Source organism: Pinus tabuliformis, chromosome 9, assembly GCF_031772625.1.
Source record: "Pinus tabuliformis cultivar Carrire ecotype Pingquan chromosome 9, CPIR1, whole genome shotgun sequence".
In the NCBI taxonomy this organism is placed as follows: Eukaryota; Viridiplantae; Streptophyta; class Pinopsida; order Pinales; family Pinaceae; genus Pinus; species Pinus tabuliformis.
Window position 1 is genome coordinate 1,877,248,541 of NC_142307.1, and position 16,344 is coordinate 1,877,264,884.

General features: G+C 39.4%; 1 protein-coding gene across 1 annotated transcript; it reads left to right on the forward strand.

Moving 5' to 3' along the window:
• The first annotated feature begins 3,561 nt into the window (after nt 1-3,561).
• LOC149156394 (polyadenylate-binding protein-interacting protein 11-like) lies at nt 3,562-4,084 on the forward strand. Its single transcript, XM_089443705.1, has one exon. It carries the CDS (start codon nt 3,635-3,637, stop codon nt 4,007-4,009), a length of 375 nt encoding a protein of 124 aa, XP_089299831.1. The 5' UTR covers nt 3,562-3,634; the 3' UTR covers nt 4,010-4,084.
• The last annotated feature ends 12,260 nt before the right edge of the window (nt 4,085-16,344 follow it).

Here is a 16,344-nt window from a genome sequence, read left to right on the forward strand (position 1 = left end):
GATGAATGACGTGGAAGCTAAGATGGATGGCATGGAAGCTACGATGGACAGCGTGGAAGCTAAGATGGATGGCATGGAAGTGAAAATGGATGATTTAAAGAAAAGCATGGAAGATTTGAAGACATATTTGAAGACAGATTTGACAAAGTTTCTTGATGCAGGAGCATGAGGCTTAAAGGCAAAAGGCTTCGAACTTATTCCAAAAATAGAAAAAAAGTTTACAAGCAAAGGAGTGAGGTCCTTTAGCTGTCAATTTACAAAGCTTTCTAGTTAGGAATTGAAATAGAATCTAGGATTTGGGTTATCATGTAATAAATTCAAGTATTTAGATGTAGTGGAGATTCTTGAGGAGAATATTATGCAGATTAGATAAGATTAGTTAATTCGATCCTTTGATTTAGGATCTGGTTTTTAAATGAACCAGTACTTATGTAAGTCCCAGATCATTGTAAGGGGATTTTGACTAGTTCAGCTTGTTTTTCCATATAAGATTTAGTTGCAGAAATTATATCTCTGTGTATTTCCGTGTATATTTGGTCAATCCCAGAGGTGGTGCATCCCTCTGTAATATCACTGTGTATGATTGAAATTCCAGTTTAGCCCTGAAAACGTAGAGTTTTGTGTGATCGCATTTAATCACTTTTCACCGTTTATTACCAACTGCGGGGTTTGAAAGTGTACAGATTCCTTTGTTAAACACACATGGACAGTAAAAACAATAGGAAAGATAAATCAGTGAGTGCATTTTCATTAACAATAGATATACATTTATAGTACACATATGTGACTCTTGGGATTCAGATCCCAAGGTCTCTTGGACTGCTTTGTCCATTCAACTTCCACGCTAACCCATTAGGATTAGGTGTCCAACATTCCCCCCCTTAATCCGAAGGGTTATGTATGAGTCCAAGAAGAGAGCTGTAATACAAAATCTGCAAAAAATGCATGGCAGCACTAGGCTGAATGTGCTCTATGAAATGTTGGTAAAAAGGGCGGTGGTTTAAGGATGACCACCAACACTGGAACGCTTAGTGCAGTTCCCGGAACTCTTCCAAAACTGGCAAGAAACTGTAGTTTTCTGCTAGAGGAAGTGTTCTCAATCTGTGATGGTTTAAGGATGACCAACAACTCTGGAATGCTTAATGCAATTCCTGGAACTCTTCCAAAACTGGCAAGAAGCTGGAGTCTTCTGCTAGAGGAAGTGTTCTCAATCTGTGATGGTTTAAGGATGACCAACAACTCTGGAATGCTTAATGCAATTCCTGGAACTCTTCCAAAACTGGCAAGAAGCTGGAGTCTTCTGCTAGAGGAAGTGTTCTCAATCTGTGATGGTTTAAGGATGACCAACAACTCTGGAACTCTTCCAAAACTGGCAAGAAGATGGAGTCTTCTGCTAGAGGAAGTGTTCTCAATCTTTGTCTCTGGCTACAACTCTGAAACTGGTGTGGCAGGTTGTGGCTCAGGCTCGCTTGATGTGGCTTTGAAGCTTGTAGATAACCATCATTTCCCCCCTGTCAGATACAAGGTGAGAAGATGGAGAAAACTCAATTGCAAGACTGTTCAATACTCTGGAACAAGTTCTGACATGTGTTTGGAATATCTTCTTGGCTGTTGATGCCCATTGCCAAGAAGCGATCCATCCAAGATGAATCTTTGTTCTTGCAGGAGGTTTGCTGCTGAAGCATCTGTGTGAAGAATGGGTGGTTTTATGACAATGCTTACATGGATGAAGATCAAAACAATGATCTTTCAAATGGCCAACTCGGTCACAGTGTTGGCATTTTACAATCTGTTGTTTTTGTTGTTGTTGTTGCTGTGGAAGAGGGGCAGAATCTGGAACAGCTGAAGCTGAACTATCATGAGGAACAGGTGAACTGTCATGGATGAATCCGACACTCTGAAATTGAATGGGCTTGGCATAGTCTGGAATATTAAAGGACAAGTCCTTGTCATATCCAAGACTAGTTCTGTGCTTGTTGTGGACAAGCTGTTCCCAAGGTCTGATGATGGGCTTGGGAAGTGTAGACTGAGTTTCTGCATCTGTATGTACGACTGCTGCTTTATTGGGTACTGAATCTGAATGAACTTGAACAATATTGACTTGTTGTTTATGGGAGTCTGTTTCATTTTTCTAAACAGAAACAGGTTCAGAATGATGACTCCTCTGTTTTAATTCTTCTTGCTGTAGCTGAGTTTCAAGCTGCAAAAAATCAATTTTGTCATGTACATCTCGTAAACAACTGTGAATATTGGTGAGAAAATCCTTGCTGATTTTGATTGTATCATCAACAGTAGATTGTATAAGAGTTTTCATGAACTCTAATACTTCACTGATTCTGTCCTTTTCATTACTTGCTTCAAGTTTCTCAACAGGCAGTGAGCGAGGCTTCAAATTTAATTTTGGATGCTCAGTAGATCTGTTCTCCTCCTCAAAGTCAGATGCCCCCGAGACTTTTACAGTTGTCTGAGTGTTGTTTCCTGCACCTTCACTGGAAACCTCAACAGGCAATGAACCAACAGCAGAGTGATATTCATATGACTTGCTCATCAACCCACCATGTGAATTCTCTGTCACATCCATTACTGCAGTCGGAGATGTAGCGTCCAATGGCTTAGTTCGCGGGAGAAGCTTTAACTTGGGCTGCACCATAACATCAGATTGCGCATGAATTGAAGCATCTATGACATTAGTTGGAGAAGCATGGTTATTTTCAACCAATGGTGGTTTGTGGCTGAATACACGAACATCTTTTGCAAACCTGTTTCTGGTCGCTTCATAATCAGAACTGTGAGCAACATTGCTCCCCACTTTAATGTCTGAATAAAATGTGCTCTCTGCATCATCAGTTTTGAAAGAATCCCTAGAAGTGCCCAGATTCCATGATTCATGAGCACCTTTCGAATTACTGTGGGACCAAGCACCTTTACAACCATTGTCAACTTGATGCGACTGTAAGGCCCTCTCTTTGAGGTGATTGTTAACACGGTTACCGTCTTTAAGATCCATGACAGGAGACATTTTCCTTGGGACTGGGTTGCCAAGAGACGTTATTTGATCCTGATCCAGGTCTGCATGCCCTTCAACGTTAGTCCTACTAACATTTCCATAGCCAGAATATTCTACGTTAACACCAAGCTTTGTATGTCCAAATTCTTCAGAATTTGCTCTACTGGTTTCTGCAAAGACAGATCCACTGTCATCTTTATTTCTACGATAATCTGCTGAAGTGTCTCTGCAATTATTTCGTCCAGCACCTGTGATCAGGTCAAGCTGAAGTAAGTCCAGCAGACGGCCAAGATCAACACCACTCGTCCAGTTTTCAGGACCAGAACCATTCTTCAGTTTCAATCGCCCACGGTTTGCTGTGCCACCCCATATAATTCCAACGCTCATATTTGCCATCAGCGTTTCAAAGGCTTTTCAACGCACCAAAAAACATATACCATGACTTTCAACGTTCATGGTTTATCAACGCACCGAACAACATGTTTCCCGTGTTAAACAAGTGGCTCACAACATGGAATTCGCGGATGAGCAGAGTGTTAAACAAGTGTTAATTCAGTTCTTCGTTTTGCATTTATAGAATTCGCGGATGAGCAGAGTGCAAGAGCAGCGTTGAGCCTCGCGGGAACCATGTTGGGATATTATCCAGTCAGGGTCCTCCCTTCCAAAACCGCGATTCTTCCAGTAAATCCAACATTTCTTTCAAGGTCTGAGGATGAGCGTGAGATGTGCGCACGGACAATATATTGTACAAATATTGATAAAAAGGTTTCTCAAGTGGAAGTGAGAATGTTCTTTGAGTCACTTTGTGGTGAGGTTTCTCGCCTGAGACTGCTTGGAGATCATGTTCATTCCACTCGTATAGCATTTGTTGAATTTGTAATGGCTGAAAGTGCCATACTTGCATTGAACTGTAGTGGTGCAATTGTGGGATCTTTGCCTATAAGGGTAAGTCCATCAAAGACACCAGTGCGGCCCCGCATCCCCCATCCTACCATGCATTGAAGAATTACTGGAAGCTACACTGCAATGCCTGTGAATCATATGCATTGTTCTTTGAGAGTTTGAGCAAAGGATATTCTGGTGTTCTGGAGTAGCCGTTTTTTTTTTTGATAATTATCCAAAATGCGAAGAGTAAAACTGCCCATGAGCATGCAAATGCGTTTCAAGATGAAATCTTACAGGTGTTGTGTTCATTTATTGTGACAGGAATATGTGCCAATAGAAATATCTTTTTATCATGTGAAAGGCGAGGAATAAGGAAAGTTGCCATCCGTTGGAGAATGCTTTGATGGAGAAAACGCTGCTATGATGCTAATATGATGGACAAAGGCGTTTTTCTTAGAAGAACAGTGCAGAATGGCAGAGACATAATGCGAATATGATGGGCAGAGGGGCGTTTCTATTTCCTGACACCATTCGACCAACTTTCTCCCTTGCCTGTCATAACAGCAGCAAAACATGCAGCGCCACTGTAGCTTCCGCTCCCATCATAGCTCGAACCTGTCAGGAATCCAAAGTTCGAAATGCACAGAGACCAAATTGTATTTTTTTTTCGGGAATAAAACAAAAGGAAGAAGGAGACGAAGCTCAGCGGATGCAATTCAAAAAGTCAACTGTAAATCGGGATTCGGAACCACCATATATCTCTCTGCTCTGTTTATGAAACACTGACACTGAAGACAGAGCGTTTATTGAAGGTTGGACAGAACATTAACCACACCGCCTTAGTCGCTGCCCAAATGCAGAAAGCAACCAGATTCTACAACGTTACAATTAAAATATCCTTCCAAACTGTCAATCTCAAAATCCAAAAACAAGTATCCACCGTCCAATCCTAATTCGAATGAATGCAAATAACTGGAGACACAGGGATGCACATTTTTATTTATTTATTTATGGAATCCACAATGCATTTACGGCCTTCGAAATAATTCAACACATCATTGACAAAGCATAGTTTACGGTCTTTAAAACTCATTCAGCGCAAAAATACATACACACACATGTTGTCACTACACCATAGGTTATCAGTCAAAATATATGTGCCATCACCATCTTACATATACAACCAGCGTATAATAGATGCATAGGTTTACACAGGCCACACAAAAACAAGTGGCTCACAAAAGATTGAGAAGATTATGAATGTACCTGCTCTGATACCATGTTAAACACACATGGACAGTAAAAACAATAGGAAAGATAAATCAGTGAGTGCATTTTTATTAACAATAGATATACATTTATAGTACACATATGTGACTCTTGGGATTCAGATCCCAAGGTCTCTTGGACTGCTTTGTCCTTTCAACTTCCACGCTAACCCATTAGGATTAGGTGTCCAACATCCTCGATCGGGTTGAAACGCCGCAATCATTCTTGACTGTTGATTTCATTTTCAACGTCTTACGTCACAATGAACAGTGGGGGTTGGCCCTGGTTTTAACTCGTGTGTTAATAGAAGTCCCGTGAGCTGTAGGATCTAATGGCCACTATTTTTTTTTGCTTAAGCAAGAGACGGTCCTTCTATTAAGTTAGGTAGAAAAATATTTTACACATGTTACAACATATGCTCAGAGGCACAAACTCCCATAAAGGGGAGTAAAAATACCCTAAGTACCCAAAAAAATACTCCAAAAATCAAACAGAGGCAAGGCTTGGATAGCCCTGGAACCAAGAGCGAGCAAGTGGAACCGAAGTCCGCTCCCCAAAACTGATCGAAGATCTTTCTTCTAATAATCTTACGGTCAAGATTGAACCCGCGCAGGGGCGAAGCCCCAAAAATCCTTAAAGTTGCCCGATCAACGCTGACTGTTGATCTTCTCCTTCTAATCCAACGGCTGTAGTCCATATCGCGTGGCTTAAAAAGCCCACTAAATACTGAATGATGAAGGCAGTTTTCTTTGTCAGTCCTCCGCCACGTGTTGCTTCCTGAGTGGAATCATTGGCTTTTCCTTAATACCATCTTTGGTTTGGAAGGCGCCCGATGAAGGTGGTAAACCATTAGTGGTTTTATCCTTTTGGCCCCACCAACATGCACACCAAAAGGTGGTCGTTGATCTTCCCTCTCCAGATCTGATGGCCCCAGACCATATCGGACCACACAACTGCTCACGAAAAACCCTAAAGTTGCATGATCAACGCTGACCGTTGATCTTTTCCTTCTGATCCAACGGCTGGAGTCCATATCGTGCGGCTTAAAAATCACGCTGAATGCCACACGATGAAGGCAGTATGATTTTTCGGTCCTCCTCCATGTGTTGCTACCTAAGTGGAATCGTTGGATTTTCATTAAAACCGTCTTTGGTTTGGAAGGCGCCCGATGAAGGTGGTAAACCATTAGTGGTTTTATCCTTTGACCCCACCAACTTGCACACCAAAAGGTGGCCGTTGATCTTCCCTCTCCAGATCTGACGGCCACAGACCAACTTGGACCACACAACTGCTCACGAAATACCCAGCGATGAAGGTGGTAATCATTGTCCATCCACCTCCACGTGTCGCCTGCTGAATGGCATCGCTTGTCTTCCGGGAAAACTTCTCCCGGGTCAGAGGTTGCCTGAAGCAGGTGGTATGTCTCGGGCAGTTTTTGACCCCAGTAATCTCTTCCTTTGACGCCTTCGTCTTCCATGGAATCATTCCTCCTGTGAACAGATATCTTCTATCTCGATTACTGCCTCTATTTCTAGAAGCTCCCTTAAAAATCCGCCAATACATCTCCGTTGATAGGCCTTCTGAAGTGAACTTATCCATCATTTTCATGAAGTAAAATTCTTTCTCTTGATTTTTCCTGATACTACTGTTTGTCGCTGAGGGCTCGGGATGAGCATCCCTCCTTCAACCTGTCATTCGTTACCTCCTCCCACCAGCAGCACAAGTCGATATGCTTGTTTTATACCCCCTCATTGGCCAGCCAATCCACAACTTTATTGGCTTCCCTGCAGACATGCACTGACCTAAGAGTTCTCAGCATTCTTAGGTGTGCTTGGATTCTTTGGTAGACTTGCAAAATCCGCCAGTGCCCTGAGAGGATTTTCTCTGGTGCAACGCCAACATTTATCCTCTTCACTGAGTTAATGACTAATTCCGAGTCAGCCTCAATGATGACATTGTGAATGTTGTACTTGAGCAGTATTTCCAGGCATAATTCCATCGCCATGAGCTCAGCCATATTGTTGGTTGCTTTTCCTAGATAACTGTGGAAGATGACTTGTATGTTTCCTTCCTCATCCCTCATGACCCCTCCATATCCTGCTTCTCCAGGATTCCCTTTTGAGGCCCCATCTATGTTAAATTTTAAAAAGCCATGTGAAGGGGGTTGCCATGAAGCCTTTTCTGCTGAGGTATTCTTGTTGATCTGCATAGAACCCTGAGGGGGATGAACCTTGAGCTCTAACTTCTCCATAATTCTGCCCTCTCTTTGTTTGATGGGTTTTCCAGTAGCTATACCTCCCAGGATATGAACAATGTCTTTGAGTTGTTTAAGGATTAGCTTAAGGATGCTGCTCACCGGACTTGCTTTATCCTTAAAAATCCTATTGTTGCTCTCCTTCCAAACATTCAATATTATGAATCCTGGGGTCAGCATCCAGGCGGAGTTAATGATATCATTATCCGAAAAAAAAATTCCGCCATTTTTTCAAAGTAGCAATGATGTCATTTACGTTTCTGTCTGTCTCCTTGAAGACTTCTCCAACCAAATTCCAAATAATTGAAGTGAAAGTGCATCTATTCAGGAGATGATTTGTAGTTTCTTCCTGTTGTCTGCATAAGTGACATGTTGAGGGGCCAACAAAGCCTCTTTTTCTTAGGTTATCCCATGTTAGAATCTTGCCCTGTTGAACTAACCACTTTAACAGTTTGATTTTCATCTAATGAGGATTATCGCAGAGTTCTTTCCACATCTTATCAGTGTTTGGAAGGTTGAGCCCTGAATCAATCCTTTTGGCCTCCTTAAGGTTGAAGAGACCCACCTTGTTCATTCCCCATCTTAGTTGATCGTCCAAGGCTGATTTTAAGATTTTTCTCTTGTCTAAAAGACCTTTAAGGGCTATAGCTTGGGTATGCAACATGCCCATTCCACTGTAATCTAGAAGTTTCCATGTTCTCCATTTCCCATTATTCCTTGATTGGTCCCAATAGTCACTTACCCACCTTAATCCCTTGTTGATGGTATCGATGTGAATGTCTGCTAATTCTTCACTTCCAAGATTGTCCTCCTGCTGCCAATTATCCTCCCAGAACCAGGTCAGATTTGCATTTCTGATCTCCCAGAAACTGTGATGTAAGATTTTCTCACTTTTCCTTTCTAAATTGGGCTCACCCTGCATTTGATCCTCCCTCCCCAACGTTCATTCAAGAAAAGTGGCCCAACATAAGTACCACTCTTGAAAATAGAGGGTCATCCATATAGTGCTCCTTATGGTCATTCCTTGTTTCATTTGGGGAAATTTAATGTAAAGATTATGTGGATCAAGAAAACGCCATGGTAAATTTTAGGGGCGAATAATCGCCCAAAGGCGAAATTTAAGGGTTTTTATATTTTAATGGGGTGAATTTTTAATTAAAATAATAAAAACCTTTTTTATATAATTAGCCCTAATTTTATTTAAAAATTAATTTATTTTTTTATTTTAGCCCAAAATATAAAATGGGCTGATAAACTAATCGAATCGTATTCCCTTAAAATCGCCCAATTTTGATATTTGCTCCTAGTTTGGGAGATTAAAATCACCATATTTCTAATTTACAGTTTGGTTTTTCTGGTTTGGGAGTGGTTTGTGAAATTTTGAGGGTTGATTTGGTCCTGGGAGGTTAGATTTGTTTTGAAATTGAGGGTGGAGGTTAATTTGTTTTCAAATGGAAGGCGGCTCCCTGTTTTCACGGATTCAGCCCCCTGTTTTCACGAATTTTGGATTCATCATGTATATGGCTCCCTATTTTCATGGATTCATCGTGTATATGGCCCCCTATTTTCACGAATTTATCCTGTATAAAATTGTTTTGAAATAGGGTTTTTGATCATAGTTCACAAATCCTAATTTTCTAGTTAGCAGCAGCAATTTCGGTGCAATATTCTTGCATTTTCAATCCACTAATTCTTCTCTTGTTTTGGTATCCATGGTTTCCTGGATCTGAACGTCTCATGCCACTGTAGCAGTACCAACAGTAGCTGGTACTTGATAGAAGTGTTGATTGGGCATGAGAAATTAGGCCCCTTTATGCAGGTCCTGTCCATCTGTAGCCGGTTTTTGAATTAGGTTAAGTTGGCTTCATATTCCTTGTTTTTCTTCAAGTTTGAAGTAGGGGAGAAGATAGTTGTTGATTATGATACAGATTATTAGTTGTTCTGGAAGGCCAAATTAGGTGGATCCATGCATCCTGCAGTTGGAACAGGGGTGATAATTAATTTTCCAGCGAAAGTTGAATGCTTCTGCTGATTTGGAAGCACATATAACCGTGGTTGCAAGAGACCATGAATTTTTTTAAGGGTTGGATATAAAATTTTGTTAAAGATTCCCTCCATCCGTCTGTTACCCCACAATGAAAGGAGAATCAACTAAAGCTGAAAAAACATGTAGAAGTATCATTATGCTGATTTGGATTTCATCTTTTGGAAAGAAGATTTGGCTTCAAAATTAACCTGAATGGTATATCGACTTTTCAGGAAATGTTCCATTCTAATTGTGGCCAAGGCCTTGTACCATGGTGGAAGTATTGAGGAAGTGATGACTGATAATGACCTCTTTACATCTGATAGAAAAGTTGAACAGAGATCATAGTATTCAACATGTGAGTGTGTTTCAACATATGAGAACTTTATAAGGTATGCTCAACTGTATTGAATGTTGCTTTATTTTGCTGCCAAGTTTATCCACAGTGACTATTTTTATATACAACAGTGGAGTTGCTCATAGTATGCATAATATCTGACTAGACCATGTTGGGTATTGCAAAAATTTTCTTTTCTCCTAATTTTACCCATGGTTGAATCTATACTTCCACTTATTCTGCTATGTTTTTTAGAGCATGTAATGGATTTTTCATATTTAACATTATCTTGCCATTTACCCCGGTCATTTGGACTTTGATATACCACTGAAAATACGTTTTTAACAAGCAAAGTGGCCTACATTGTTGAACCATTCGGGGAATGATCCAAGATATTTAGCAGCAGTGGATTTCTCATCTCAGAAATTTTAAATATCCCTACGGTTGATGTTAATGGAATCTCTGAAACCACTGTCGTAAGGCTTCTCTCAATTTGCATTGGTGTTTTTGAACAATACCCTGCCAATCCCAAGGTTTTGCTCTCCAATTGACAGTTGATTTCAATGCAAATTCTTTCTTATACAAGTTAGAATTAGTGGCTTGCTTGGTTATGAATTTCTTTCATCAAAAGGTTCAATGATGCACACACTTTAAGCCATGACTACACTGCCCTTGAATGTGTAGAGAAGGTCTGCTCATGTTTGGCAAAAGCCTCCCAGGATCATCTAGCCAGGTCCTCTCAGGCATGGGTACTTCTCAAGGCCCAGACAATATCGTTAAACAATGTATTGGATCATTCTCAGTGATTGATTCCATGGTAGATTCTTCTTTTTACCCTTTTCCGCTTCATCCTGTCTTGTGTACCTCTAGTTAATCTCTTGCACTCTATCCTCTTTCCACTTTTTTGATCTCATATTTAGTTCATGTTCTCTTGCTTGATCCTGTTATATTTTGTTTTATGCTTTTCGGGTAGCATAGGGTGCCCCTACATATTGGCATCACTGGTTGTACTTCTTAGGTCTGTTTACCTATCTGTCCGGCTTTATTTAGACTTAAAATAAAATTATCTTTCCTTATCTACAATTCCCCCAATTTTAAATGCAATGTTTAGTTCCACGACAAGATTCTGTTTGAAAAAACTCTTACCAGTTTAGCAGTTGTGCCCTACCATGCGCCTTCAAAATCTCCAAGGTGGATAGCATTTTGGAGTGATTTAGCATAAGAGAGGTCCAATTCTTCTCTCCACATCATTCCTAAGACATCCTTTTCTTATTTTAAAACAGAGGCTGGTTTTGATTTAGATTTATCCTTAACTGAAAACACCTACATTTTGGGTTGTATGTGTATTTATGCAAGCGTGTAAGAAACAAATAGAGAACTACGAAAATTATTGCTATTCTAGAGTTGACTGGCTATATCCAAGATAGATGTCATTATGAAGCTATATGTTTAAACAGAGTGTTGACCATCAAACTTCAGCTTTCTTTCAATGACAGAAGCAACAAGGTAGTAGAACGCAAAGTAATAGTTTCTCCAACATCTAAGCCTTTAAACAAGAAAATTTAAACCATAACTAATTATAGTTTATAGGAAACTAGATACATAAAAGAAAGAAATTGTAATAACTACAAACTTTAAAACAGACCATCTGATTGGTTAAAAAACAAGAAAGGAAACAATTAGAAGTGTTGAAAGCATCTCATATCTAAGTTTATTTAAAGGAGCAATACAAAAACAGAAATCTTCCAAGCTGTAGGTAATGGGATAAAAACTAGTAAACAATTCAGACATGTAGAGCCCATGCCTCCAAGATGACCATTTTCTGTTATGAGGTTTGTTGTGAATAACCTGGGAGACTACCTAAACATATTCACTAGTGCTCAAGACCAAAAAGAAATTTTTATTAGAAAGAAGCTACCAATGTCTCTAGAGTGAACTCTGTTCTATGGTCTTCTGTGAATAACTTGGGAAACTACCTAACCTTATTAATTGGTGCTTAATACCAAGAAGTCATTTTTCGAGACAGAATTCAGTATTGAAGATTTTGTTACGAGATATTAGGTGGTAATATATCCTTGCTCTACCATGCTAACTCTCTTGTCAGGGATGCCTTCAATAATGCATCTCATTGAATAATCATGCATCAACAACTAGGTGAATTGTACATAATTTTTACACAATGACAGAAGGCAAGTCTCAAATGTTGTGTCTTCTATGGCATGATATGGTTTACTAGGGACTAGTAACATGAATCCTTTATCTCTAAAGGAAGAATCCTTTATGAATTTGAATATTTTTCTTAACCTGACCATATAAGGGTTCCCCTACATATTGGCATCACTGGTTTTACTTCTTAGTCCCATTTACCTATCTGTCAGGCTTTATTTAGACTTAAATAAAGTTATCTTGCCTTATCTACAATGTTTCTCAGCCTTATATCTTATGCTACAAAATTAGATAGAACTTTGTAATAAAGGCAGGACAATCTTTAAATTTGAGTCCTGACTTGCAGCGTCCTACAAATTGGTTAGGCTTAAATTTTTTTGTTGGCAGGTATTGCACGATGACACTATATCTATAAAATATATTTCTTCTGTACTGACTGTATTTCCTAGAATATTTTGGTCATTGAAGTTGTGGGTTGGCGGGCTCTAAAATCCCACTTGGAGCACAACCCCTTGAAAAATTTGACTTTAAGAAGAATCACATGAGAAAATTGTTGTCACTTAGATGTCAGTAAAAACAGGTAGGTCTTTAGACTTTTGATCATGGTTGAGAACATTCCTGAGATAACTTCTTTGACACTCCAGACTGTAAAATTTCTGAGAATGCTGCAAAATGAAAAACCTTTTGAGGAAATATCTTTAGCAAGAAGCCAAGCAGAATTGGAATATTTTTCTTAATCAGACCATATAAGATTATGTTTTTATCACTAAGAAACTTGGCCAGCTTTACCCTTGATTGGTATATCATAAAGGAGATCCTTCAATGACAAAGGTTTGCTTTGATCATAAAAAGCAAAATTCAAGTTTTGATAATTCTGGATCTGTGTTATTTGCTAAGGTTCAATGTTCACCATTTTGCCCAAAACGGGAACTAGACATGCTTAAACCTTCCACACTCCTCAAAATAGTTCCGCTTACACTGTTTGATTTATAAAATAGAGAATTCCAAGCAAACTGAGCAATGGCATCCATCAACTCCTATATATTTAGACTTGATTGTTTCTCTTGAAGTCTCATCTTCCTAAGGCTGGTGATTGGTCAGAAAGAAGCCTTGACTTTCATTAGGTGAGCTTTGCTCTAAACAAACATCTTGATGTGGAAGTAATAGTGGCTTTCCTTGACCCTGTCAAGACTTCAAATTAAGCTTTCCATCTTATTATATTTTAACCATTTATTTTTCACATGCTAAGGGATGGAGGCTCTACCCTTTCCATACTTAGATTTCTGGTTGTTCAAATTTCTTCCTCAAGTAGCAATACCCTTTCATTTGGCTTAGCATTATCTTTTGAGTTCTGGGCATGGTAGACATACTGTAAGCTGGCTTGGGAGGAGGGGACCACGTCCTGAATCTTGTCAACCACCTTCTGTAGGAAATTAGGAATAATTCAAACAGAGGAGGATCCTCATATTGTCTCTATGATTAAGGTTGAATTGAGGTCCTCCAGGTCCATGTGCCAATTTAGCTTGGCTGGGGGATTTCCAACAGACTGGTTGACATCATGGTAAATTTTAGGGGTGAATTATAGCCCAAAGGCGAAATTTGAAACGGCATATAATGGCTTGGGATTCAAAAGAGGTGCAATACTCATCTGTTTCTGGCATGTCTAAGTTTAGGTTTGGGGTGTGGTTCAGTTGCTCCACTATGTATGGGTTTGGGGCAGTCCCTGCCTGTTTGGTTGGTTCTGTGACTGATTTTTTCCCTTGAAGTATATTCTTGAATGATTGTCTCCCATTTGTAGGTTTCTGCTTTGTTCCTGTGTCTTTTGCAGAGCTGCTTCCCCCTCCCCCACTTGCATTTTTAGGTTTATTGGGTGTCGTCACTCCTCCCTTGAGCCTGAGATCGAGGATTATTGTGGAATCTGATAGGATATGATAATCTTGCAGGAGATGATTATACTGTGGCTGTAATATACTACCTCTGTATAAAAAAAATTGTTTGTTCATAGGGTATCCAGTTTTTTGTGTGATACATTGTTTCAGAATCATCACACTGTCTGCTTTATTTACCCAGAATATAAGTGATGTCCCAACAGGGGGCTTTATGAAAATTTGAAAGCAGGGGGTACTTACTAGCCTCTTAGTTCTAGTACCATCCTTGAAACCACAGGGCAAGACTGTTTCGGGTATGTCTTTCCCGAAGCTTTGATTGAACTGGAGGCAGGGAACCTGTGACTTGACCACCGCTGAGTCGAGACAAATTTTCCTGCCCAAAGAAACCCACCCAGAAACGACCCTGCATATGCCTTTAACAAAAACTGCTGCCAGAACAAGAGCAACCCAGGCCCGCACTCCCCTGTGGGAAGCAGAGGCAACAACCCCAAGATGCCCATTCTGCAGAAAAACATCGTGGACCAAGAACAAGAACCCTAAATCTGCACCATTAATGATCCAGGAATCTGTCCGGGGAGAAAAAACAAGTGTTTCCGTAGCAGGACCAAAACCCCCATCACCGAGGAGCTCCCTGGTCTTCCGTCGAGGTAAAGATAGAGAAAAATCCACCTGAAATGGCACAATACTGCCCCATCCGTTACTTGGTCCACTCCAAAAGGCATTTTCGCCTTGGCCACCATCCCTGCATGTCGCGGCAACGATCCCCAGCCTCGCAGCGGCGCCATTCGAGCAAAAGCCAAGCCAGGGAGAAAAAACCTATTTCGTTCTCCGCATTGAGACATTTTCCGTTCTGATCGCATAAGTTATGTTGTTTCAATGTTATACAAATGAATTATTATATTTTATGTCTTAAAATTTAATAGTTTTCCATTATCATTGTTAAATAATTTTTGTGAAATTCCATTTTGCCTCAAAATTCAATTTTTGATACATGTTCTTTCAATGTTGACTCAACAATTCTTTTGCAAAGTACAATTCTATTTTCTATGAACAAGTGAATTTATATAAAGCATATCTCAACACTTGGAAACTGTTGATGCAGGTTTGCAGATCAATTTGAAATTTTACTTGTGGAATATTTAGTGAAATGTAAAAAGATAATCATGGGAAGAAACCATCAAGGCAAATAGATGTATTATCATACTTTCAAAAGGCTCCATCCAAAAATACACATTCTCTTCATGATTCAAGCTCCTTTGAACAATCTGTTACTGAGAGAGAGGTTAACTCTTGTGGAAATGCATTTGATATCCATACGATGGATGAAATAATAGGTTCCTCAAGTGGTCAGGGTGAGATAAATGCAGTTTCAACAGAAATTGGTGATGAAAATGTTAAAGATTTTTCTTGGAAAGTGACACAATCCATTCGCGGAAAAGGAAAAGAGGCCAATGGGCCATAGGGAGATGATTCCAAGAAAATTGGGTCTCAAGTTTTCCATTTATTTAAGAAATACCTCCTACAAATGAGAACGAGGTTTTCCGAAAAGTTAGATGTATTGCATGTAGCTGGAAAACTCAAAAGGAAGTGAAATTTTAGATGAAGCTAGATACGATACAAAAGCATGTAGGAAAGGTGTATGAAAATAAAATTGTAAATGGTAAAGAGAAATCTATTGTTAGATGGAAATCTTCTAAGGAATGTCGACATGTTGAATATGTAGAAGAATATAAAAAATATTTATTAAGTAAGAGGAAACTTGAGGCAAACAAAGGAACCATCATATCTCTATTTGAAGAGACGATGGAAAGAAGTTTGTTATCCAAGACGATACAATTAAGCACTATATTTCACATCTTATCTAAAGGTCGTCCTATGATAGATTATCCAGATCACATGAAATTACTATCTTTTCTTCAAGTGCCAAACTTTCAATCTTATCATTGGTCTGTAACCAGTGGTTAGGGATGGGTAGGATATCTAGCTCAAGTAGAAAAGGATGATTTGAAAGAGAAGATTGCAAATGCTAGGTTTTTGGCATTGTTTTTAGATGAGGTTACGGCTATAGATAATACTTCATGGATTTGCATCAGCATTTATATGGTTAATGACCATATTAGGCATTCCTATCTACTTGGGATTAATAAGATGAGAGAGACTTCTATAGCTGAAAATATTTATGAACTTGTTCTTAATGGATTGAAGGAAAGTTGTATGGATCAATTAATGATTGCAATAAAGTTGGTATGTGTTGGAGCAGATGGAGCAGCGGTAATGCAAGGACAAAGGAATGGCCTTTGTGTTAGGCTACAACTATCAACTTCACCATATATGCTTAATATTCATTATATGGCTCATAGGATGAATCTTGCATTTAAAATAGTAAGCAAGTTTCCATTAATTTCAAAAGTTGAAGATATTGTATGTGAGACTCATGCATACTTTTCTCGTAGTCCCAAACGATATTTAGAGTTTCAACAATTTGCAGATGGTATTACGGATGGAAAAAAA